The sequence below is a fragment of the Diceros bicornis genome, chromosome 10 (genome assembly GCF_020826845.1).
Source record: "Diceros bicornis minor isolate mBicDic1 chromosome 10, mDicBic1.mat.cur, whole genome shotgun sequence".
Classification (NCBI taxonomy): domain Eukaryota; kingdom Metazoa; phylum Chordata; class Mammalia; order Perissodactyla; family Rhinocerotidae; genus Diceros; species Diceros bicornis.
The window spans coordinates 44291010-44317553 of NC_080749.1; the positions used below are offsets into that span (position 1 = coordinate 44291010).

Here is a 26544-nt window from a genome sequence, read left to right on the forward strand (position 1 = left end):
TTCCTTGGAAAGCTGCAACTCACTGATACAACTGTCACTCCAGTTCATTTTCTATTGGTGTATTGGCCACTACCCCTTGTGCTGGAACTTTGAAAATAGGACTGTGATCCTTGCTTCTCAGAGCAGGGTAGACATAACATAATATGACATGTACTGACTTGGTTGTGTGATGAAAGCCATGAATAACTGAAGGATGGAACTTTGAGTAGGGCAGAGTTTGAGGAAAATGTTATATAAGAGGTAGCATATGAATTAGGATGGAAATAGAGAAGGAAACCTACTCCAAGAACTGCAAAGATTCTCAAACACATGTCAGTATTGAAATAAAAACGAAATAAAAAAGCAAAGCTATGTGGTGTAACTGGAGCCTGACATATCTGATGTATGGCATTTTTGGAATCCAGCAAACAGCCCAATATGGTGAAGTGTTAGGAGAGTAGTGGAGACCTGTAAGAAAAGGTAGAAATACAAGTTAGAGACATCATTATAAATGATGTTAAGTTCTCTATTAGGACATTTGAACTTTATCCATTAAGAGTTTTGAATAATGGAGAGCATGAATTTTTGGAAAGATTAGCCTGGCAGCACAGTAGAGAATATAGTGGGGAAAAAATGGAATCATTTCCTTAGGGATCCTGCACCCAGGATGACTGTCAAAGGCTCAAAGCAAACTCTTTCTGAGTGGTCTATAAACTTGTATTATGATTGAAACCAAACAGTCTCATTACGTCTCCTTAGGGACGTAATAAGCAACTCCAGACACAAAAGCTTTATTGTAAATCCATTCATGTAGAGCATTCCTTTATATATTATGTTTTGGGTCCTATTTGAAAAATGTTCTAAAAAGCGTGGTATCAACAGTAATCCTAAGACTATTAACGAAATCTAAGTGTATACAAAATTCAGCCTACTGGCTGGCTCTTATGAGTCCAGAAACCACCTTTCCTCTGCCCACCTTTTCATCTTACTCATCTCATCCATTCTTGCCATAGACTTAGCTTTGTCTCTAGGTACTCCTGTCTTCTGGTGTGTGTAGAGTCATAGATTTCTGCCAAGCAACTTGTTTCTTCCATTTGCTTATAAGCTTCTTAAAGGTAGGAGTAGTGTTTTATCCCTCTGTAACTTTCCAGAGCCTAGTTCTGTGCTCTGGTCTTTATCCAGACAGCAAAGGCTATGTACAGAATCATAAATAAAATCTACAGTAGTCCCCCCCATCCGTGGTTTTTCTTTCTACTGTTTCAGTTACCCACAGTCAACCGTGGTCCAAAAATATTAAGTGGAAAATTCCAGAAATAAACAATTCAGAAGTTTTAAATTGCACACATATCTGAGTAGCATGATGAAATCTTGAGCCATCTCGCTCCGTCCCACCCGGGACGTGAATCATCTCTTTGTCCAGTGTATCCACACTCTATACTCCACCTGCTCATTAGTCACTTAATAGAACCCTCTTGGTTATCAGATCCACTATTGCAGTATCGCAGTGCTTCTGTTCAAGTAACCATCGACATCGTCTACTCCTGACCTCCAACCATCGACATCGTCATGGCTCGATAATCCTTCTGATGAATCATCAGGCTAATAGTAGCCTAACACTATGTCACAATGCCCATGTCATTCATCTCACTTCAACCCATCCCCTAGGCATTGTATCATCTCACATCATCACAAGAAGAAGAAGGGTGAGTACAGTACAATAAGATATTTTGAGAGGGAAAGAAAGACTACATTTATATGACTTTCATTACAGTATATTGTTGTAATTGTTCTATTTTATTATTAGTTATTGTTGTTAATCTCTTGTGCCTAATTTATAAACTTTATCACAGGTGTGTAAGTATAGGAAAAAACATGGTGTATATATAGGATTCGGTACTATCCATGTTTTTAGGCATCCACTGGGAGTCTTGGAACATATCCTCAGTGGATAAGGGGGGGACTACTCTTTCAGAAGATGCTGCTGCTCAGTTTATTAAGAATGATTAAGGATCCAGAGAGGATTCTCACTGACATGTCAGTGTTGGAACAAAAGCAAATGCTCATTGAGCACCTTCGTGTGCCCAGCATCTGCGGACACAGACGCCTAAGGTGAGAACTAGTATAATCTATGGAGTCACCAAACCAGGAGAAGAAGCTGAATAGCTGTGACTGGGAGGAGGGAAAGGGGAAGGGAAGGTGCCAGGCATGGATACAATGCCAGGCATACTGTATATATAAATCTTCACAGGAATGCAACAGTTCTGTGAAGTAGGTATTTTTGTGCTTCTTTCAAATTAAGAAACTGGGGTTCAAAGAGGCTAAGTAATGTTCTTTAAAATGTTTCTCACTGTGAGTGGTGACCTGAGATTCTAACTCATATCCATCTAGCCTCGGCTGCCATGCACTGAGTCTCCAACAGGAGGCGAGATGTGACTGCCTTCCTCCTTACCAGAGCACTCATTCTGGCTCATGCAACCAGAATCAGAGTAAGATGAGTAATATTTCTTCTCAGTATGTTACATTTTCTTTGTCACTCATCTTTCTGTGATTGACATTGGAAACCAAACCTACCCAATGAAATACTTTTTTTGCTCACGAGTCATAAATATCATGACTTTGGATAGGAGAAACTTAATGGAATAATTAGGGTTTTGGTTGTTTGATGGGTCACGCTTCTCACCATACATGCATTTTATTTTATTTTTTTTCAAGAAGGCGGGGCTCTCTCTCACCAGCTGAATCTCCTCTTTATTTATTTATTTTTTTCCCCCAAAGCCCCCGTAGATAGTTGTATGTCATAGCTGTACATCCTTCCAGTTGCTGTATGTGGGACTCGGCCTCAGCATGGCCGGAGAAGCAGTGCATCAGTGCATGCCCTGGATCTGAACCCGGGCCACCAGCAGCGCAGCGCGTGCACTTAACCGCTAAGCTACGGGGCCGGCCCCATACATGCATTTTAAATAATCTGACAAACTTGGGATGATTGTTCAGATGAAAGATTATGTAGAATAGGAACTTTGAATTTGTTGAAGTTTAAAGTCTGTAACACCAGGAAAGATACCCTTCTGCATTTAACAGTAAAGGAATTATCTTTCTTTTTATTAATTCAAATTATTGAGTTTAAATGTTAGTGCTGTCACAGATAGGTGACATGCAGAAAGATAATAAATTTCTACTGAGCATGACGTTGATCTTATTAATACCACGCTCTGAGCTTTTCTTATGGGTAGTGATGTTATGCTTTATTACCCCCATTCATCTCTCATTCTCAACCATCTGTAGCCCTCAGACATCCTGAATACACACTCCAGATCATTCAGGATGTATGTAAAAAGGTTTCTTGGACACTGCTGAAAGAACTGTCACAAAGTTGGCACAACAAAATTCTCTTACTTTATGAAAAAAGCCATTCTTTTGTTTTGGTATGTTTTTCATTTAGAGCTTATTAAATCTTAAATATTGTACAAATCTAGTAGTTTTATAAATTGGAATTCTCACATCAACTTAGAGAAACATAGAAAAAGCAGCAAATGCCAAGTGGAACTGGTAGCCTCAGTGACCAGCTGTGAATAAGAAAGGAAACACCCAGAATGACATACAGCCTGATGTGATCATTGATCTTTATGGTAGTGGCCTCCAGTTATCCAGACACATTGAATTATGTGCTATGCCTGCTATTTAAGAAAACTATTTAAGAAATCATTTTCAGCAAGGTTTCCAACAAAAAAATGTTCAAAAATAATTTTATTTTTTTATTTATTTTATTTTTTTTTGGTGAGGAAGATCAGCCCTGAGCTAACCTCCATGCCAATCCTCCTCTTTTTGCTGAGGCAGACCAGCCCTGAGCTAACACCTATTGCCAATCCTCCTCGTTTTTTCCCTTTTCTCCCCAAGGCCCCCGTAGATAGTTGTATGTCATAGTTGCACATCCTTCTAGTTGCTGTATGTGGGATGTCGCCTCAGCATGGCCGGACAAGTGGTGCGTCGGTGTGCTCCCGGGCCACCGGTAGCGGAGCACATGCACTTAACTGCTAAGCCACAGGGCCGGCCCCAAAAATAATTTTTAAAGTGATTTTCTAAAAATATTGATCAAAACTTAAAAAAACTTCTACATTCATAGAAGAGATGTGAACATTTCTCCCTTCCTATGGTGTTTGCACCCCGGGTGCTGGTGCACTCCACAGGTGGTTTACAAAGGGAGTCTTAGCCATCCACGTGCCTGCTGAGGCTGAACTGTCGACGGCAGCCAAGTCTACACACACATGTTAGCGGTATGGTTAGTTCCTGTGTGTTGCAAACTTACCTTCAGATTAAGTTTTTCTCTAATTTACTTGTCAATTTCTTTACCTTCGTTTTCCAATATGCTAGTTTAAAACTCTTATTGGAGAGTAAAGCTTGTCCTATGAAGGTCAAATGAAATCTACTTTAACTTCAATCACATCGTTATCATATGCAGCGCTCATTATGTGAAAAATATGTGCTGGGATTTTTTTGTTACCTCTGGACTCCAGAGAAAACTTTTAGCTTGTTTAGAAACTAAAGGAATAATAAATTCATATAGTTTTGGTATTGTACAATAGTTGTGCAATATCAAATCAGATATTGTACAATATTAGATTTTATACAATTTTCTTAATATCTGTATAATAGCTGATATTATACAACATCTACTATTATACAATGGTCTTACTAATATCTGTACAGTAGCTGATATTGTACAATATCTGCTTTCAATTATGATAAAAGGAGAATGTCTATTTATTTTGCTTTTATGACTGTTAATTCAGTCCAGGATGTGAACACATGATCTATGACTGCTATCTCTGGATATAGAGCTCTGCAAAGATTTGTCCAGCTACTCATCATGATTGAATTCTATTTAGAAATAGAATTATGACAAAAGCCCTACAGGTTTGAAGTTTGGTTTATGGTTCCAAGGGATGAGTGCGATTTGAGACTTAATTAAGATGAAGCTACTCAATGGCACACTCTGAAAATATAGGTGAAGCTGAATTTCACAGTCCTCTGTCCATTCCTATGCATAACTCACTGGCCTCATGTTGAATTGATAGTTTTTTTTCTATTTCTTCCATTTTTATATTTTTATGCTGTAGCTCACTCTGTCTGGGATAACTTTTTCCTGCAAATGGTCTGAAGCTAAGTTTAGGTTCATAAAATCAATTTTTTTTTAAATGAGGCCATTTTCCAAATAATTGAACAAAAAAATCATGTTTCCTCAGTTATCTAGATATTACTTAGGCTAAATTCAGCACCTGAAATCTGTAGTTATTTCATGAATATACTTATGTCAACCAAAAATAATTAGTCAAACAAGTGACTGACTTGGCTTTCTTTTTTTTTTTCCTTCTACTGAGCCATCAGAGCTACCAAGATGATATTGTTGATATTATTTGTCCTTATAATATGAGCATCAAAATAGTTCCCTGGGACAAAATTATAAATTATGCATTATAAATAACAAAAATTATTTTAAGTTGATTTTTCAAAAGTTATATATATGTATGATAACAGAAATTGTATATATATTAGATAAAAGCTCTATGAACTGCTTAATTTAACACATTTCTATGTATATAATTTTTTACAAAAACTGAACTCTCTCCATGTTTACAAGGCAGTCTGGGATAACAAGCAAAATAAACAAGAGCCTTTTGGATAGACATGTCCATATGCCAAGTGGTTTAGGTCTGATTCAAGACACAAAACTCATTACCTCTGAAAAAATGAAGGCACATTTATTAAATGACCAGGAGAAATTCCACAGAATGTAGAAAGGGAATAATAATACATTACTTTCTAGTTTATTTTCAATTTTTAAAAACAAGTGCAAGGAAATTAAAATATTCTTTTAATTCAGATGCTCAAAGAAATGAAATAAGAAAAATGGATGCAAGGGCTCCTTCAAGTTAGGATTTGCAATACAAATATTTTCATCTTTTAACAGGGCGAGCGGATGTGTTCACATCTCAGTTCCAAGCTGCCTCTTTCACTAGGCAACATCAGCATTTTTTAAAGCATATTTACAATGCATTCCCATCACCCTTGCTGTGTTTTTGTAGCACCTATAGCCATAACTGGCACCTGGGGGCCTTGCATTGTTGGCAGTTTCCCTCTCATTTCTTTGGAGTCTATTCAACTGCTGTGGTTTTACTCAGAAGTCAGTGCTTTGCATATATGATTTCCTGAGACAATTTGAATAGTCTTTCTCAGAAAACTGTGCCAGTCTGGCTGTGAACAGCTCTTCTCTGAGAGTAGCTGACAGTAGCCTGGTCGGGTCAGCATGCTTGGACTCGGGTTCCCAGCCATGCCCTGCTAGCTTCTCTCTATCCCCACTCTTTTCTTACCCCTGCTTCAGTGACATCACTGCCCACATCTTGCTATCCCTTTAAAGAAGAGAACAAGATTTGGACTAGTCCAGTTAGAAAAAAATAAAATGCCACCCAGGGAACCTATGCAAAGCTCCCAGGAAAACAATTCATATTCATTGTTTCAGCAACTGATGTGGAAATGATTTTAATAAACAAAACCAGACTGAATAATTCAAACTTCTGTAAGGTAATAATAATCTCTTGCAAAGACAGAAGTCCCTATTTGGGGTTATAGATATGAAATTTGGGAATAAAGATAACCTTAAATTTTTTGAGTGTATTTTTTTTAAGATCACCGTCTTGACAATGCAGTTTTGAGATAATGAGAACAACAATGGCTTTTAATAAGCTTGAAACGGCATGCTGTTTCGAGGTGCTAAGATGAAGAGAAGCACTGTTGTATGAAGTGGCTCATGTGAGTATATATATGTTGGTGTGCTGTACTGCTGTCGATTCCATGGTCTTCATCTGTATACCACTGGAGAGGGAAAGAAAAAGGTCAGAATTAGGAAGTCAGTTGTCTTTTCTTTCCTAAATTAATTCAGATGAGCTCTTGAGCATACGTGGTATAAAACAGGATGTTTTAATTCCTGAATCCGTTTACAAACCGAAACGTGATCAACGAGGGTATCTAATTTCCCTCCAGAGCTTTTCCAGGGTGTGGTGTTCTGTTCTGCAGAAAGTCGCTGATTGTCCTTTGCAGGTGCTAAGAGAAGTTACTGTTGAATTTGGCTTTACTGCATAGTGCTTTAAGGATATGTATATTCTAATTAAAATATCCAAATCCATTTTCAAATTTGACTCAAAGGACACTTAGAACCATATCATGGATAAGAAGGAATATTTACCCCATTAGGCCCACTAGTTTTAATTAAGTGTTACCAAGGGTCAAATTTCTCCTACACGACAGTAAGATAAATTCTATTAAAATAAATGTTTTGTAAAAATAATTTTTCCTAATATATATCACTAAGGAACTGAAAAAATCTATTTCAATATTCCATACATATGTTTAACATAAGTGAAGTCAAAAGTCAAATGTATTATTTGCCAACACTTAGATTTTTCACTGGAAGTTTTTATCTGTATGTCTGACATTTATGTAGAAAGAGTTGATGACCTGAGGCAAAAATTTATCAACTCATATAGCATTAAACAAGGGGGCAGGGATTGCCAGGCAAACATATATTATGGAGACATAAATTAACTTCTAAAAATTGCCTAAGTAAATTGTCATGTCTTTTCTTTGAATGGTGGGAAAAAAACCCTCAGCCTTTTATAAGAAATCTGACCCAAAGGATATATACCAGGTTTTTTTGTATCAAAAGACTGTCCCACTCCTATACAGTGGGCACCGTTTGAACTGAGCACAGAGCAAAGCATATATGTTAGAAGAGAGTGAGGAAAAGTAGGCTTTTGTAGTTAATACAGACAAGAAAGCATTTTACACAAAAATATTTAGTGCAACACATAAATATACATATAAATATACATACACACATGTATATACATACATATATGTACATGTACATATATGTATGTATATATATAAAATATTTTTTCTTCTTAATCTCAAAAGGTCTAGTGCAGAAAATGAATTTGAATTTCACTTCAGTTTACCTAGAAACATCCTTCAGTATAGGCAACAACAGCTCTAACCATTTCTGACTTTATATAAAAAAAGCCTAATTGTTTATTGCCTGTGGTTGTTCAACAAAAGATAACACAGCAATTGCAAAAGCCGAAGCATGCTGATTATTAATATCCCACTGTTGTTAGATCGGCTAGTAATACATACTAGACAGAAATGGATTTTCATTTGAGCTGAGCTATTATCATGCTGGTTTCACTTTAGAATTACTCTGCCACACATTTACTGAGTAAGTGATTACTTTTGAATCAAAATAGGGAAAGATTGAACAATCACATGAATAGGAGAGCAGTGTTTTGACACTCCCAGGATATGCAATATTGTGCTTCTCAACCCCAACTCTCTAATATGATTGAACATTACTCTGTGTCTGGCTCAAGGATATCACTTCTCCAACTTCTCAGTAGAAAAATAAAAACCCTTTTAATTCTGTCCTGTCTCCTGGAACCTCTGTGAGGAGAAGTAGCCCAGAGAGGGGATACCCGCCCCCACCAGCAAGCTCCCTCTCTTTGCACCAAGTTTTGCTATACCATTGCCTGGAAGTCCACTCCAGCATCCACTAGGGCTTTGGAGAGCTGAGCTGACTGCTGAAAGTGCACGTTATCTGCAGGGAGAGAAAGGAAACATCAAGTAACTAGTAGCCGCTCCAGTTTTCTCATTTTCTCTTGCGGAAGGGTAGGAAAGACACAAGAAGAAAGGGACTGATTGAAGTTCTAGGACTCAGCATCCCATTTAGCCCAAGACAAGTGAGTTGTGGAAAGCAACACTGTTTTATTGAAGTAAATGTAACAGTCTTGCCCCTCATGCTTTTGTTTTGTCAGTAGTGAAATTGCAAACCTGTCTGTGATACTAAAAAGTCTAATTAACTGAAACTCACCATCTGCTGTTCCATGAATAAGGAGGTACTCAACTTGTTTAAAATTTTCAGCTCTGCTCATGACTGTTGAATTCTGGAATTGGGAAAAAGAATGTCATTATTCAAAAAAAGATCTGCCATAAACTGATTTTTCACTTCAGTTTACAAAATAAAATGTTTTCAGCTGGGGCCCCCTTTGATACAAAATATAGCAAACCGATATTCAAGCAAATGCTGTCTCCATGCATGGCAGAATGCACAGCATGCCCTGTGCCTGGGAGACAGGACTGGAAAGGGAGGATGCCACATCTTCCCTGCACATGCAGGAAGAGGGCACCTGCCACCCAGGCTGCATGCAAAACCCCTTGATTCCTAGATCCCAGATTGGCTTTGTCCTATGCATTAGCACAGGGCAGAGTCTCATATTAGCAATGTATGTTCCATGGGCTTATGCTGTAGTTCAGCCAAAAAGTGTATTGCCATGGCAACCATGTGTCACATGGTGCCATACATGCTACATTTCAAAAAGCCTGTACATAGCATTTGCAACTAAACATACTCTGCAATATGTCATATGAACTTTGGTCCACACTGCTAGGCTCCAAAGGAGAGGCAAGTATTACCTCTTTTGGAACAGATGTTTAAAACCTAGTCAAATGTAACATATGGGAGGGGTATGGGTGAAAAAGATCAAGGATGGCCTTAGAAAATCAGTGGGATGTTGTTGTCTGCCTCGTTCTTTATTGGGGAAAATGTTGCTATTGGAGCAAGTTGTTCCCAAATCAGCCAGGGAATTAGGACAAAAAATGGTGAGGACAGCTTTTTAAAGACTGCTTTGTCGCCTCAGTCAAGCAGGACTTCTAGAATGAGGGTGGGGTCTTGGATGAAAAAGCCTTTGAAAGCATGGCTCTGCTCATCTGATCTTAATTTGGGTATGTTTACAAAGTTGGGATGAAGGTAAAAATGTCACAGAGACATTGTAGTGCCTTTGGGAGGGGGTGAGCTGGAGTCTGCTTCTATTGTCTCGTTATGGCTTGGGCACAGGAAGGGCCAGTAGCCTCCCTATGGGTTTAAAATCAGCCAGCTGGTCCTACAGCATCTTGGTGAATCAAAGTCAACTTTCTGAGAGCCAAGGTTTGTATTTCACAGGTATCTTTGTAGCTAACACCAGCTTAATATTTCTGATGAGAACCCTGATGGTCTGGCAGGAAAGGGATGGGGCTAAGGTCAGAATATTGGTATTCTATACTCAGCTTCAAAATCAATGAAGTGTTCACCTGGAGAGATGCTGCTCTCTGAGCCTTGTTTTCTGTAAAATGAGAATAAGGGTAATTCTCTTTCCCACAGAAATAGGAATCAAGAGATATGGCTTTTTTTTTCCCAGGCTAAATTGATGATGCTGATGTGAGAATGCAGAACACAGTGTTTCTGGATAAAAGACATTCTGTCTATAACTTTCAGGTCAGAGTCACCCAACATGTTTTGCTTGACTGAGGCCCCCAAAGTCGCCTTATCCTGGAAAGCTTAGAGTGAATGCCCTCCCATTCCTGTGCAGGCTGGTTCCCACTTATCCTGACTATATTGCATTTCTGACCTAAATTGCGAATTTACCCATGAACTTTCAGAATAAACACCTAGGACTCACTAAAAGTCACACTTTCATTTTACTTTATTTTTAAGAAATGTTTTATCTGGTGTGATGTCCCAGATAAACCCATCCATGTATGAATCCACTCATCCATCCATCCATCCATCCATCCATCCATGCCAATTTTACCCCATTCATTCTTCCATCTATTCACTCATTTTTCTCATCTAGTCAATGAATATTTATTTGTTATATACCCCATTTTACAATAAGATCCATGAGAAAAGAGATTTGTCTATATTGGTCATTATTCTTAGCATCTAATACATCTAAATATAAATTAAATGAATAAATAAAAGAAATTTAAGCACTTACATCGTACTGTTAACTGTATTCAGTCCTAGTTTTGCAAAGGCAAGTGGGAACAGCTAGCAGAATAAAATATTCTCATTCTGAAACTTACTGAGATATGTTTTGCATACTTTCAACATATACACCATGCCACAAATAATAATAGCTAACATTTATTGGGTATTTACCCTGTGCTAGTCCCTGCCAAGCATCATAAAGGATTTATAAAAAGCACTGCTCTATTTAATCCTTACAACCTCCCTGTGAGATAGGTCTGTAGCAATCCTGCTTTCTATGTGGAGACAGCGAGATTCAGAAGTGAGTCACTTGCACCAGGTTACATCTGTGGGAAGCATCAGAGCTGGACACAAACTCTGACGACAGAATCTCTTTTACCTCCTATGCTGCCCATGATGTGGTCTTCCAGCAAAGGAACAGTGAGAAATCAATTGTTGATTAACTGTCCTGGAATCTGTAGTACACAAATACTCTGGGTATCCTTTGGCTCCTGTGTCCCCATGGCTTCTCAGACAATTAATCAGAAGAGAGCTGGTCTGCACAGCCCTGCGAGATTTGGGAGGCGTGTTTTCTGACTGTGCAGCTGATGCAGAGCCTACGGCAGCAATAGAACCCTGAGCAATTTTCTGCCCTTGAGAGAGGAAAGGGTCAAAATCAATCTCCCTAAAGGACAGTGTAGGGTTCTAAGCTGGAGACAGCAGAGGCTGGGCTTTGAAAGCTGACAGTGAACATTATAATCTGAGCCCCGGGCCCTGGTGCCCCTATCAGAGTGCTCCTTGGTGATCCTTTCTGCTAGTCTTGCTCTCAGCCTGTGCTGACTGCACTGCTGTCTCCTCCAGCTTGTTTCTCCCCACATTAAATCTAGCTCTTTGCTTGCGGAAGATAGTCAACTTGAACGTCCAGACCTGACCCACATATACAGCTGTGTCACCTCACCCCCAAAAGCCTCACGCACCTTCCTGGCTTGGCAGCTTGAACAGCAAAAGCTGCTCCTGCAACCTCCCTGAGCCATAAAACCGAGACATGTCAATGAAACATAGAGTAATAGTTAGGAGACATATAAACACGCAGGACAGTTAGCAAGGAATGTGATAACTACTGGAGTTTGGACCAAAACAGTTTCTGGCTGCCTTTTTTTTTTTTTCTTAAATGGAGTGAATACAGGCTGAAAGAAGACAATTTTTATAAACAAGTAAAACCCTGAGCCTAAGATAAATGTTGTGATGTACACACTGTAGCTGTGATGAACTAGACATGGTGAGAAATGCAACATACTGAGAAAAAGACGAAAACTGTGATAAAAGTGTCATGATGCAAATTGTTTTACATTAACAATATTACACTACAAAGAAAGAAAGACAAATACTTTAATGCAGCAAGAGAAAAATAAAACAAAAGCTTCCCCTGCAGCTGCAAGATAAGTGTGCCATTTCCAATGCATACTTCCCCCTGCTCCCTGGGAGAAGCCTCAAGAAGGACCTCTCTGTGCGAGGGAGACAGGCAGCCTGGAGGCACGCACCCACTTTCAGGCTCTCAGGCTGCAGAGAACGTCTTTCTCCCCAGAAAGATGCAGCTGTGGCACATTGCCTCTGGAACCACCGATCATTCCCTACTAGACTGAGCATCTTGGCTTCCCAATCAAGAAAGACTCTTGACAGTCCACTATATGGTACACTTTAGCCTGTGAAAGGCAAAACTCAAAGCCAGTGAAAGAAATGCACGCACTAATTTAAGGTATGATTAATGATCAGAAATAATTTAATTGTGCTATTTTAACCCACCAAAATAGGATAATCCTCATTTGCCAATCGATGGAAACAGAAATAAAAAAGGAAATGGATGACTAAGTCAGAAGCCGAATAGTCTATCACCAACTACTAAAAAGGAAGCTCAGAGTGATAAATGGGCAAGGATGCAATGGTGGTGCAGTTGGCACTCTCCCGAGGCTAGAAACTTCCGGAGAGCCCCGCTGCCAGCAACAGTCTGGCAAAGCGAAGTGGGAAGGATTGGTCCAGTGGCAGTGCCGATTCCACAGCATCTCTGCGAGGAGCTTTTCCTTCAAGCCCTAAGAAGAACCATCTGTAGCTGCTTGTTGGATCATGCTGGTTCCTCAGTTACCTTCCAACAAATAAATCTTTGTATTTTTGAAATAAAAGAGAGAGCTGATAAAAGTGGGGAAGTATTGAGAGAAACAGAAGGTCTAACAATTTTTAAGCTACCCTTTGTGCCATCTAGGAACCATAAGGACAATGTGCTTCCTCAGGATAATGGTGGCAGCTGCCATGTTTTGAAAGCTTACTTCATGGTAGGCACAGGTGTCTCATTTAATCCTTTCAATAACCGTGTGAAGTAGATCTGATTGTCCCCATTATCTAGATGAGGAAACCAGGGTTCAGAGAGGTTAAGTAACCTCCCCAAGCTCATACTGCTAGTAGTGGTGAAATAGAATTTGAGTATAGGTCTCTCTAACTCCAAAGCCCATGACCCTGAACATCATATTCCAGTGTTCCTTCATATTCCAGCCAAGCAACTCATCACCATTTCCAGGCTCTTGTGGAAAGAGCAAACAGCCACTGGTCTAATGGACAATCCAGTACTTCAGTGAGATATTACGAGTATACCGACTTGCTCTATGCATTCTCCCACTTGCAACCAAAGCCTTCTAAATAACATTAAATGATGTTATTTTGGGAAGCACCATTAATGCCACGGAAAACACGGGCCACAGAAAATTTTTAAGAAACAAATAATTCAACCCACTATATCAGATGTTTTACTTGTTTACGTCTATCAAACAACTGTACCTGTGAGATGCCAAGGAAAGATCTGCTGTTAACCCGACAGGGGGCTCTACCTCAGGCCTCACCAAGCAACACTGGCTTCTTTAAAGATCACACAGCAGTCAACATTTTATCAGCACTCAACAAACAAGTTAAGGTTTGGCTTAAATCTGAAGGTCTCTCTCCCTTTGGCATATTCTGGGATAATAGAACAAATGTCAAATCAGTACAAGATGGCATATTTACAAAATTGCACCCTGTTTTGCATAACCTAACGATGCAGCAGTTCTTAAGGATTGAACATTTCAAATCTGCTAGCAGAAGACTGCCAAATCTATGACTGTTTCATACACTTGCCAAAAGCCTATCAAATTTTGAGCAAAATGCAAAATAAATCTCCTCTACAAGTTAAATCAGTCCCTTCTGTGTGTTCCAGGCTGCCCTCTTCTCTTGGCAACAAGGCTCAGGACTTGGGCCCTATTTCTCTTGCCCTTGATCTTATCCTTCTCTCTGCGTGTGTTCATAAACCCATCCCCTCCCCAGTCATGTCCTGCCTTATTTGCCACCATTTGGCCTGCTCTTCCCACAGCCCTTCTTCCATGTTATCCCTCGGTTCATCAGATCTGCTTCACAAAGCCCCAGAAAACCAGCTCTACCCGCTACTCATGTGTCACCTGTACTGCTCTGCGTCGTCCCTTTCTGCAACCTATGGAGAGCATCTATGCTCTTCCTCTCCATCCTCCTAAATCTTTCTCCATTGGCTTCAGATACGTGCCCTCTCCCTTTCTTAACCCTCAGTATCTATGTGTTACATAACATTTTTGTGCCTCAGTTTCTGTGTCAGTAAAATGGAGATAATTAGAGCACTTATCTCAGAGAATTTGAGGAAGAATTGAACCTGATAGTCCATGTAAAGAGCTTAGAATAGTGTCTTGCAATAAAAGCGAGCACTTAATAAAGGAATGAAAAAAATAAATGAAACTGGATCCCCCTTGGTTGAGAAGAGTGGGGGGAAGGTGAACCCCTAGCTTCTTGGCCACTTCCCTTCCCCTCCCCACCTGCTTGGAAGGTACAGAATTCCTGGGGCTCCACAGTCACAATTTGGAAACCACTAGTCTTTTTCATACATATTGGGCACGTTGTCATACTTAAGTTCATGCTTTATTGCCTACTCTCTTTAATTTCTCTCCAAAAATTTTGTGTGCATGTTTTGTCTCACCAACAAGGTAACAAACTTCTGAACAATTAAAACATCAGGCACCTTGAATGGGTGAATAAAAGTCTACCACATTTAATATTTTTTATAGGTTTGACTAAAAGACCTATCATTGACCATGTGAGAGACCATTCGTCAATGCTAGTCAGGAACCCACTCCTCAAGGTGTGCCCACAGTTGCTATTTTCTTATTACTCTTGGGGGTGAGGGTTGTCTCATTGGCTGTCTGATTGCTTTTCTCAAATCTATCACCATTTCTGTCTGCTGTGGACTGAGACTCGTTGCAGAAAAGAATTGTCCACAGAGCTACACTGCCTATTACCGCTGGTTTGTCACCCCTCCACTTTGGCTGCCTACTTAGAGCTTCTGGGACCAGCTCCTTGGAGTTTTAGGGAGATGAACGTCTTCCTTCTTCTTTGAGTTCCTGGTATCCTATCAAAGTGCTCCTGCCTTGCCACTTGTCAGTAAGTGGGTGTTATCTACAAAAAGAGACTTATGGAGTCACTGCTTAGGTCACTCCATTGGGTCCAAGCCACAGTTCCAGGGTCCCCTAATATTCTGACAGCTTTGTAAGAATAGGAAAGGGCACTCTCTCTGGTTGGACAGAGCTCCAGAGGTGCATGCCTTAGTGAATGGAGCATAGATTAGCTTTCAGCAGTGCACAAGCTGAACAACTATCCATGGCATTCCTGCCTGTTCTACTGGTGTTTATAAATGGTTCCTCCAAGTTCCTTTCCCAAATGGTAGGTAGGACCTTTATTTCACAAAATATGCTTCTCTTGCTGATGTGGGTTTCTCTAAATTCTTCCAAATCTGGGTCATCAATGACATAATAATGAATCCTTTTACTCATTTGAGTTTTATTAAAAATTGTATTCTCTTCCAAAGGCTATAATTCTGGCTACTGTATTGATGATTCTTTAGCTGAAAAAAGGACAAAGATCAGGGCCTTTCTTATTACACACTTTGGGCATTCTCATCCTGGATGTGCTGAGGAGAGTCAACTGGCCGGACTAAATGTGAATCATGTTCAAAATATTTCCCTCTGACCCATGGAAATGTACAGGGCAGTGAAAGCCTCTAAGGAATTATTTTCTTTGTCTTTTCAAAGAGGGTGGGAGGAGGGAGGGAGAGAAGGAGAGAGAGAGAGAGAGAGAGACAGAGAAATAAAAACAACCTGGGAAAGAAAAGTAAAAGAAAATGGGGTCCAGAGGGGCAGCTGGGGCCTTGGAGGAAAATAGAATCTTTGAATGTATTCTTGCCAGAGACAAAAGCACAGGCTCATTTAAAAAACAAAGGAGGGCAGCTTTATTCTAAAGCCTGCTGTGCACCAAATATAGGCACTTAGATTCAGTTCTCCACATTCTGTGGAAGCAACTTACCAGGGTGGAAACAATTCAGTTAATGCATTTGCCTCACTTTCTCCTACCCACCTTAACTATCACCCACCCAAATAATTCCTCTGAGTAACACGTTGGGAACCTTTAGCTCCCTGGTACTGGCAGTTTTAATGTGTCCATTGCCAGCAATGAATTTTGTGCCAAGAAAACCCGACTCCTGGCGTGGAAGGATTAAACAGTCCTCGGGTGCCATCTGTGCAGTGAAGTGAAAGAGTGACTTTGTGCACCCAGTGTGCGTGTGTTGCCATTGGCAGTAGGAAGTGACTTCTATTTACATGACTACCTCACGCAGCGAACACCTAAGGGGAGAGATGAAAATGGCCACCGCAGCGGGGGGTTGAGCTGGAGAGTAGAGGGATCAGTGTGGGAATGAGGAGCCTATGGGAAAGTCTGGAAAAAGATGCAGGTTGAAATGGCAGATTAAAACTAATTATCCCATAGGGTGAGGGCTAGTTGAAGAGGAAACACGCTATTGGCTAATGTTCATCGGGGGAAGTAGGCTAGGTGCCATAGACTTCCTTAGATGTCAGGGTTTGGACTAACCTTGTGCTTCTAGGCTCAAAGACTTTTCAGAATGGGATTTTTTTTTGACTCATCAGAACTTTTGACTCATCATCTACCAAGTTCTAGAGTCAGGGTTAGGGTCCTGGGCAGTACACCTCTGATGTTTCAGGAGTTTTCAGTTCTTTGGGATAAGTGAGAAAGCCCTTCAGCAACTCAGCAAATATGGCATACCATAGGAGGGGTGGTTTTCAAATGTGAGCATCCTGGTTGGTCATTGACCAGAAAATTCCAGCTGTAAAATGGGAGAAATGATGAAGATATACAATTTTTATAATACTGTTTCCCTTCAAAAAGTTTTTAAATTAAGTCAGGAAAGGTTTTAAGGTTTATACTTCATACTGGATAATCCAAAGAAAACATTGTTGAGTAAAGCCATGAATAGCTAATAATACTGCAGAGGGGAAAAGGGAATACAAAATAACTATGAGTCCAAGATAGACAAACTGAGGATTGAGAGATATATAAGGAAAATATCATGAGAGTCAAAAGGGGATGCTAGTCCAGGGGGAGAGCAGTACAAGTTTCCTAATAGATGGAGATGGAGGGGAAATGACATTCCAGGCAGAAGAAGCAGAGGACAAAGGCACAGAAAAGAAAGGCTCAGAAATATTCAGAGAACAGTGAACAGTCAGGTAAACTGGACCACTGTAACAAGGGTGTTGGACACTTGATGAATGAATGGGAGCTGGACTTCACGGAGTCCGCAGAACAGGTCTATGACAGTGTTGTGGGTGGGGAGTAATCTCATAGCTCTGTGTGGTGCAGACTGGAGTGTAGAAAGACAGCTAAGAGGAGACAAACTGGATTATTATTATAAAAGGAGATAGGTCATGTGACAGGGGCAATGTGGTTACGAAGAAGGGAAACGATGTCTAAGGCAGCTTACTGCATGTGGAGGAGAAAGAGTGGGAGGAATTGAATCCAAAGTAACATGTGGGACAATTAGCAGAAATGAGGGCAGTCCAATTATGGGACTGCTTTGTCCCATAATATGACATCATTTGTGCACCTCACTTTACAGGTTGTTACCTTTCTATCCTAACTGAAAAACAGAGATGAAAACACACACACAGCACAAACACAGACGCGCACCCCTCCCGCCTCTCCCCCAACGAACCTTGCGAAATAAAGCTGAAAGTAAGGGGTAAAACTAAACTGTCTGCACTTATCTTGCGAAACTATAAATTTTAGTTGAGTTTTATTGTGCTACGATTAAATGGCTTCAGAATCCATAGTAATGATGACATCTTACAAAAATAGTCAAATATTGCTCAGAGCAATGTACTAATATGGAGCTCATGTATTGAGCATTGTGGCACAGATGAGAAATTGTGTTCTTAAATTATTCTTGTTTTTGTTTTTCTTTCTTTTTTAATTCACTGTCTTGGGAAGAGTTTTGAATTTCCTTTGGAGAATGTAAACATCAGATGATTTGTCTTGTCATCTGTAAGTTTCAGGGTTTTCAACTAACATGACAGATAGACTCAGGAAAGTTTTGGAAGGGCCAGAGTGCTAGAAGGGTCCCTAGTACTTGGGCTAACATTTCTAGCTGCATCAGCTTGACACCAAAGAGAGTGCTCTGGCTTTGCAGTGGCATCCACACTAGCACACGGGGCTTCCAGGGATAGTTGCACCCAGACCATATTTCCAATGCTATAGCCCATCTGCAGGGCAACCTGCCCACTGGTTCTCCCATCAGGCAACCAGCCTGCTGGATGCTATTTGGTAATTTGGGTTCAAGGACTTTTCAGGGTAATGCCCCACTGTACCTACTCCTCACCTGCTTTACTCATCTTGTGTGAAAAAAATTGTACATATTTGGCTATGAACAAGAAAATTACAGGCTTGTATATACATATTAATTATGATAATATCATAAGAAATTTTAATATATAGTTAAAGGTTTAGAGAGTCTTCTGGGCTCTAAAGGAATATGTTGAATTTGACATGTTTTCTAAACTGTAATTTTTATAATTAAAGTAATTATCTGATGTTGCTTTGTATTTCCAAATGAATGCATATTGTGACCTATATAGCATACGATAAAGATTGTAATTATGCAGAATATAGTAGAGGAAGCTATTGGAGTATCTCTAAACCACCTGTGTTATTTCTTTTTAACAAGAATTTTGTTGGAAATAAAAAATATATATTTTCTAGAATAGATACACTTAAAAGTGTTCTTAAACCACTTATAAATAGGTTATAGCATGGAACTAGTTCCTCATCTCTTACCCTGTAATGGTCAAGGTTGTCTTCTGGAGTTGGGAGACCCATGTAACGTTCTGTGTACACTGAGTCTGTGGTGGAGAAAAGAAAAACACTTAATTCATAGAATAGAAACTTTTCTTCGTTTTATTGGGTTACTTTATGTGCTTTTGTATGTCTTAACTTGTGCATGGGTCTTTCTTTGGTATTACCCTCAGAAATATCTCCTCCAGATCATTTTTATTTGGCTTGTTAATGCAGCCAGACTCCTGCTCAGACTCATGCCTTTCCATACTCAGCCCTAGCCATTCCCGCTTAGCCCTTGTGACGAGGGCAGAGGGATTTCAAACCATATGATTTAAAATCCAATCAATAATCCACCTGCAGAAAAGTCAAATATGAAGCGCTAAGAGGTAAGGACTCTACATTACCATCTGACCCTCTCAAAGAATCTTAATTAGAAGTCACTTAACACCTCAATTGTCTGGAATCTTTTGGTCTTGACACAAGTATATGTCCTAATTTAGGATACTCTCTTTCCTTTTGGAAACCCCTCATAATGTTCAATTACTAGCTGCTTACTTAAATCATACTTTATTTTTTTGGTAGGTTGAAATTCATGATAATGACAAGAAAAAATTCAGTTTATCATTTATTTGCTGTATAACTCCATATCGACTCAGCTACTCCATCAAAATGCAAGTTTGTTTGTTTTCTCTCATTTTGTGGAGCGGCCTCAATTTTGGTGTTATAACAGTTGAGTATTGTGAAACAGATTACATTAATATCTGTCTACTGAAATGACATAAGCTCTTGTATCTATAAATATGGCAGAAAAACATATGCATTATTACTCTTGTTATTTTGGATAATTAAACATATTTTTGACCTATTTTTTAAAAATTAAATAATATATCTACATATATCATATAATATATATCATATCTATCATATTATGTATATCATGTATATGATATATATCATATCTATATCTTAAAATATCAGTGAGAAAATTTACTGTGGCTGAATTTCAATATAACTTTAAAAATCTGAAATAACTGTTTTGAAAGATGCCCCTCTAAATGACCTGATTACAGTAATTTTTTTTTTAATTTTATGTATTTATTTTTCCCCCAAAGCCCCAGTAGATAGTTGTATGTCATAGCTGCACATCCTTCTAGTTTCTGTGTGTGGGACGCGGCCTCAGCATGGCCGGAGAAGCGGTGCGTCGGTGCGCACCCAGGATTCGAACCCGGGCCGCCAGCAGCGGAGCGTGCGCACTTAACCACTAAGCCACGGGGCCGGCCCTGATTACAGTAATTAAATAAGTATAAGAATAATATGTTGCCATTGTGCTATTTAAGTTAATGGCTTGAATTTCATTGTAATCAGACAAGTATATTAATACTGAGCTCATTAATTCTTTAAATGAATATAGCATCTAAACAACAACCTTTGGCAACATGCTGACTCTTTTTGAATGACTGGCATTGTAGATTAAAACTACATTGATAATGAGTGTTAATTGTTCCACATGTATTCTTCATGCCATTTCTATGGAAATCACAATATTTTCCTCCAAAAAGAGTAACAGCATATTTTATCATTTTGATCAAAATGAATACAGACTATACGTAATTTTATATATCTAGAGGACACTAACATAGAAAATATAATATTTTAAAGGACACTTTAAAATACAAGATCTTCCTAAAATGCTCATATCTTTTAATATTATTAAATATGAATAACTTAGGTTGTACATTTGATAGGGGGATAAATGGCCTTTAAGGGCAAAATAAATTTTTCCCCAAACAGCCATAGACTTTAATTCTTCTTGTCCTAGAACACAATGTCCCTTTCTTATTATGCTAACCAGGTTTACATGTGTAAGAAGATCTGAAATTTTAAAAAATAGTATTTAGGGTTGTAATTAGTATTTTGGTGGTAAACATGATGTAATCTATGCAGAAATAGAAGTATAATGATGTACACCTGAAATTTTTACAATGTTATAAACCAATGTTACTGCAATAAACAAAAAATTAAAAAAAAACAAAAATAAAAAAATAAAATAAAAATAGTATTTAAAAAACGCAAATGCAGTTATTGTAAACTTATAGAAATATGCCTTGACATACCATTTACATATTCCTTCTATCTGATCTTTGAGTAAAATTGTTCAAATTTACACATATATAAGAATTCTAGAAAGTTCTTATGTGTTAGGTTGGTCCATATACATTTAACGAATTTCTCTTCTTATCATTACACGTTTCTAAACTCACAAAGATTGTTTCTGTTATTTTATTGACCACCAGAGGTCTTCAAAAAGAAGCCATCCAAAGAACAATTAATATCAAGCAGAAAAGTATTACATGAAAACAAATCCATTGTGTAAGGATCAAATCCTAACTCTGCTCTCCCATTTTTTTTTAACAGAAAGATAGCAATGTATTTTTACATTGACTTCTCTTGACTTGGAGAGGCTTTAAAAAATGGTTTTCCACAGTATTGGTACTACCATATATTAGGACATAAAATATTTAATGAGCATATTCATCATCAATGATTTTATCCTTAAACTACATAAAGGGCTTGAGATGGGGTCAAAAGAGGCACAAGAAAAGAATTCATCTCCTCACCACCTCTGACTCTTCCCCCCTAGCTAGTATTCCACTGCTGACTCCCTCCCCCTTGGGAATTATAGTCTTACATGTTTATGATGCCTTAGAGAATAATATTTTCTCAATGATGAAGAGATATTCTAGAGTGGCTTTCACCGACTTAAAGACAGTGTTAAAATCCAAACCCCTCAGGAATTCGTCTGTCCCTACTCTCTTCTTTCTACCCAAAGCCCCACTTATATTTGACATTTACCTGAAGGGAAAGAGATACATATTTCTCTTACTCTGCTAATATGGGAAGCCCCAAACTCATATTAGAATAAAGATAAGGAAGGGTTTATCTGAAGAAATGTAGCATTGAGGATGTTTTGAAATTTGGAAAACAGAATTCATTGATAAGATTTGATAAGAAATTTGGAAAAGAGAATTTGTTAATACTAAATGTATATATAACATATAATACCATCCAGCCTTTCATAATAACAGAATAAGTCAGATCTTTTCATTATAGGTATCCATGAAGTACTTCTAAGATGAATCAGCTTATTCACTGCAGAAACATTGAAACTCAAAAAGGAATGGTTTTGTCATTGAAATTTTAAGGTCAACACTTAGTATCTCTTTATACCTGATAAGCAATTACGTACCATAATACTCCCACCGTGACACAGGGGCCACGGCTATTCCACACTTGAACACGCCACTTCCTGCTCCCAGGACCATTGAGGTTACGTACCCTCCATATGACTAAGGAATGGAAACAGTTATTTTTATGGAGGTAAAGGAATTAGGGACATATGGTAAGCGAGTCGCAGTTTCCACATTTCTCACATCTTTATATACTGTGCCTCTTTAGAGATAGAAAACATGGTAGAGGAGGCTTAAATTGGTCTTAATTGGACAGTATCTAAAGACTACACTTCCAGAGCTCTGGTCCCTTTTCTTGGTAGATGTAGGGGGGAAAGCATCAAAAATTTGCTGGGTAGTACCAATTAAACTTAAAAAAAAACCCAATAAACACTAAATCTTTACTAACTTTGATGCATCGGAAAAAGTCTCTCTCCTTCCCTCTCTCCCTCTAGCCTTCCCTTCCTCTCTCCTTCTTTCTTTCCCTTCCTCTTTTTCTCCCTTTCTCACCTCCCTTCCTCATCATAATAAACAAAAGTGTAAGCCTGGCTAGTAGGGACTCATTGCCCAGAGACCTAAGACATTTTATTTGGACCTTCTTAGCTTAAAATGACAGATATAATTTTTATCTTCAAATATTTATATACAAAAGATATATTATCCTGCTCTGGGTTATATTCACTAAGAAATACACACAGATTCATCAGCCCAACAACTACTCACCCAGCCCCAAATTGCGATCCGTTTGTCGTCCACAAATCCCATTTTTAAAAATTGTCTAAAATACATGGAAGAAGTTCACGATTAGTATTGCACTGTGATACAAAACTAAGATCACTGCCCAAATGTGAAACTCTGCCATTTGTTCTCTATTTAACTCTATTAGAAACTAAGATTAATTACAGCAAGTAAATAAACACCTGAGATAAATGTCTATCATTTTTAACTTAAGAGCCAGATACACAAGGTTTATTTTTGTTGGAGTCCATAAAAATTTGTGTGTGTGTGTGCGTGTGTGTGTGTATGATTCACAGAAAACAAATCCTGGCAGTTTTTTTCACAGCTTTATATAAAAATTTGCAGCCCAGATGCACTCTTCTTTATATAATTGAATTTAAATCTCTCCAGATGTTTTTCAGTTTCAGAGCGGCTACCCCCGAAATGGAGATATATAGGGGCAGAGAAAATCTGGGTAGGGCTTAGAAGTGTCTTTGGGCCCCCTACCTGAGAACTTAAACACCATTCTCTAAATAAATCCCTTCTTATGCTGGGTGTTGATTAGTTAGCTCAGCACCATCAAACAGAAGCAATTTTTCCTTGATGGATTAAGAAGTCTTTTTGCCACTAAATTGTTTTCGGTATTGGAATCCACATAAAGATATGAGAAAAATGCTTTATGCACCTACTTCTTAATCTTAGCCTTACATCAAAAGGCAATTTGTTTACTTAAACAAAAATGTAGTAAATGGGGCTCTTAACTTTGTAGTATTGAAGGGGGTGGGGGACCCTTGCATTGACCCATATGTGACTTTGAGAATCTCTGTGTTTTCTATTGATGATATATGTCTTATGTTGCCCTGAGTTAAGCAACATTAGAAAAAATTAAAAATAGTTTTCAACTCATTATCTTCTCACTGTAAACTTTTAAACTTAGAACACTTATGTACAGAAATGTGCACCAAATCATGAATGTACAAGTTGATAAAACTTTACAAAGTGAGCATACCCTTGAACCAAGATACAACGCATTACTATCACTCAGAAGCCTCCAGGTCATTTCTCCCTTTGCAAAAGGAAAAAATGAAATGTTTTCCTTTTATTGGATTCCATAAAAATTTCACCCAAATTTGTGCCTGGTTTTGAACTTTATATAAATTGGGTCATGCAGGTTGTATACTTTGTGCCTGGCTTCTTTCATTCAACATTCTATGAGATTCATCCACATTGTTGTGTATAGTTCTTTTTAGTTGCTGAAATAGTGTTTCATTGTGTAAATACACTACATCTCATTAATTTTTTGACTGGAGTTGTATATTGTGGATACTCAATTCTGTAATTTTAGAACTTGCATTGATCAGATTTGAGAGGCCCTGGAATCTATGCCCTCTCTCACAGAAGACCAATGTGGATAAATAAAAATTTATTTCTAAAATATCATAGCTTCACTCGAACAAATTTGTTCTTTCTCTAATCTAAACCTCTCTTTTTTTTAGTTTTAAGGAAAATAGTTACTCATTAACTTTGATAAAAGAGACGCAGGAGTACTTTATAAATTGTCTGTCACCTTTTCTTCTCTTTGGTTGTTGCTTTTCTTAAAGGCGTTTTCCTCCACCCATTTAATCATTCATGACTTTTACGCATTTCCTAGTTTATGATTTCACATTATTTTAAGTCACCTACTTATTATGTTTCCCCACACATCCATGTAGTTGGTTATAGAAACTCAAAGATTACACTTCCCATTTACTAGTTGAATGCAATTGAAAGTAAGAGTTGGAATGAGACCTGGATTCAAATCCTGACTTACCTTGGCAAGTTACCTAACCTAAGAGCCTCCATTTCTTTCCCTGAAATATGAGGTATGAACATGCCCCTCCAAAGGTTGCTGTGCAGCTTCAATGACAACACAGGTAAAACATTTCCCATGTCGTTCAGGAGTAAAAATCTCTCTTAAGCCAGACCATATCTATTTATAGTCCCATAACTGAAGAGCACAAGAATGAGATTTGATTCATACTTAATGTAGCCCTTATTATTAAGAGTGATGAGGTTTGTGCTCCACAATTTTCCCAAAATAAAGGAGTAACCCTCATCGAGACTGTAGGAGCCACTCCTAGGACTTCATAGCTGTCACCCTCCTACAATGTAAATGTACACTAAACTCCACTATTTATCCTTGACTATAGGGATGGTTTGCTTGTTATTTAGATGTTTACTCAGGGGTATGTTTATCCTGTAGTTTGTCCATATGTTTGATGAATTTTGAGTCTCTATTCCTAGAACATGGTAGCACATATTCAACTCCCTTTGTAGAGACACATACAGAGAGTAATTTAGGAAATACCTTTTTTTAACTTTATATAAATCTATGATGACATACATTCTTATCTAAACATGACACTAAAAATCTACCCCAGGAGAGAAAGATTACAAATTCATCCCAAGATTCTTTAAATTCTTCACACTTTACAACTTTAAAATATAAATTGAGGGGGAAAAATCAGATGACCTTTGAATTTATCTCCTAGTCACTCACCTGGTTGCTTCAATTTGATCTTCAACTTCAAATGTTCCCAGTCTTCTGTTGATTGCGTGCATGATCTTATCTCCTTGGTAACCACTTCCTCTGCCATCAAAGCTAGCTACTATAATGTTTTCTGTGCTTGCAAGGTAAGTAGCCCAGTTGAGTCTGAAGACAGCATCTGCTTTTTGACTACAGGGGCCTGCATATCTGTGAAAAATCCCAAACTGTTAGCCTTTGTGGTTTTCCTGAATCAAATGAGGAGTGCTTGCATTTCTATTCCCTGTCGGCAAGAAGTGTGCCTCTTTCCTCATCATGAGCCTGAAAGCGTGCCAACCACCAGGGTGTCCACAACACGTTCTCTAAAACTGGGCAACATGACTATAATGGCTACGTATTTCCTTCAAAGATGCCCATCAGTTTTATCTTTGAAGATTCTTATCAAACAGACTTCATAAGCCACCATCTTCGAAGTTATATATATCTTGGAAATCAAAGAAATAAATTCTCTAATAGTTGGGGTAGGGGAGTGATGTTATGAAAAAATAATGAGGATGATAATAAACGCAACTTTGAATGTATCTTACTATCTCAGCTTACAAACACATTCCCAGACGACGAGTGTATTTCCTAGGTTGGAACTTCCTTAAGGACTTTGATTGCTGTATAATATGCATTGCATTTCCCCCAGTACCTAGCACAGCGTTGCACACTAAGTCTCCACAAGTCATTGTGGAATGGGCCAAAGTATGAATGAATGCTGTTCCTTAAAACGTCAAAGGAGAAAGAAATAGACTACATTGGAAAGTGGGTATGTTGTTCAGCATTCTATTTATTAACAAGTTTAACTCGCTCATATCTGCAATCTTTATAGGCTACAACCTACCCCCCACACAACTGTATGCACAATCTCCATCAAGCCCTCTCATTTCCATTTGTTAATCAAGAGAAGCTCTCTATAGCTTGTTGCATCTCATTTAAATATGTCTTCTTTGCACCATCTACAGGACTCCTGGACCCAGATCCTCCCCAACAACTCTTTGCATCCC

The 26544-nt window shown here is 38.5% G+C and overlaps 1 protein-coding gene across 1 annotated transcript in view; it reads right to left on the reverse strand.

Moving 5' to 3' along the window:
• Positions 1-5724: 5724 nt before the first annotated feature.
• The window catches only part of DPP4 (dipeptidyl peptidase 4), an 86317-nt gene continuing 65497 nt past the window's right edge, over positions 5725-26544 (reverse strand). The window contains exons 20-26 of the mRNA XM_058549102.1: positions 25511-25705; positions 22978-23032; positions 22275-22374; positions 19028-19092; positions 8897-8969; positions 8550-8623; positions 5725-6846 (exon numbers count right to left, since the gene is read on the reverse strand). Coding sequence (XP_058405085.1) covers positions 6745-6846; positions 8550-8623; positions 8897-8969; positions 19028-19092; positions 22275-22374; positions 22978-23032; positions 25511-25705 — 664 coding nt within the window. The 3' untranslated portion in view covers positions 5725-6744. The remainder of the gene's footprint in view (positions 6847-8549; positions 8624-8896; positions 8970-19027; positions 19093-22274; positions 22375-22977; positions 23033-25510; positions 25706-26544) is intronic.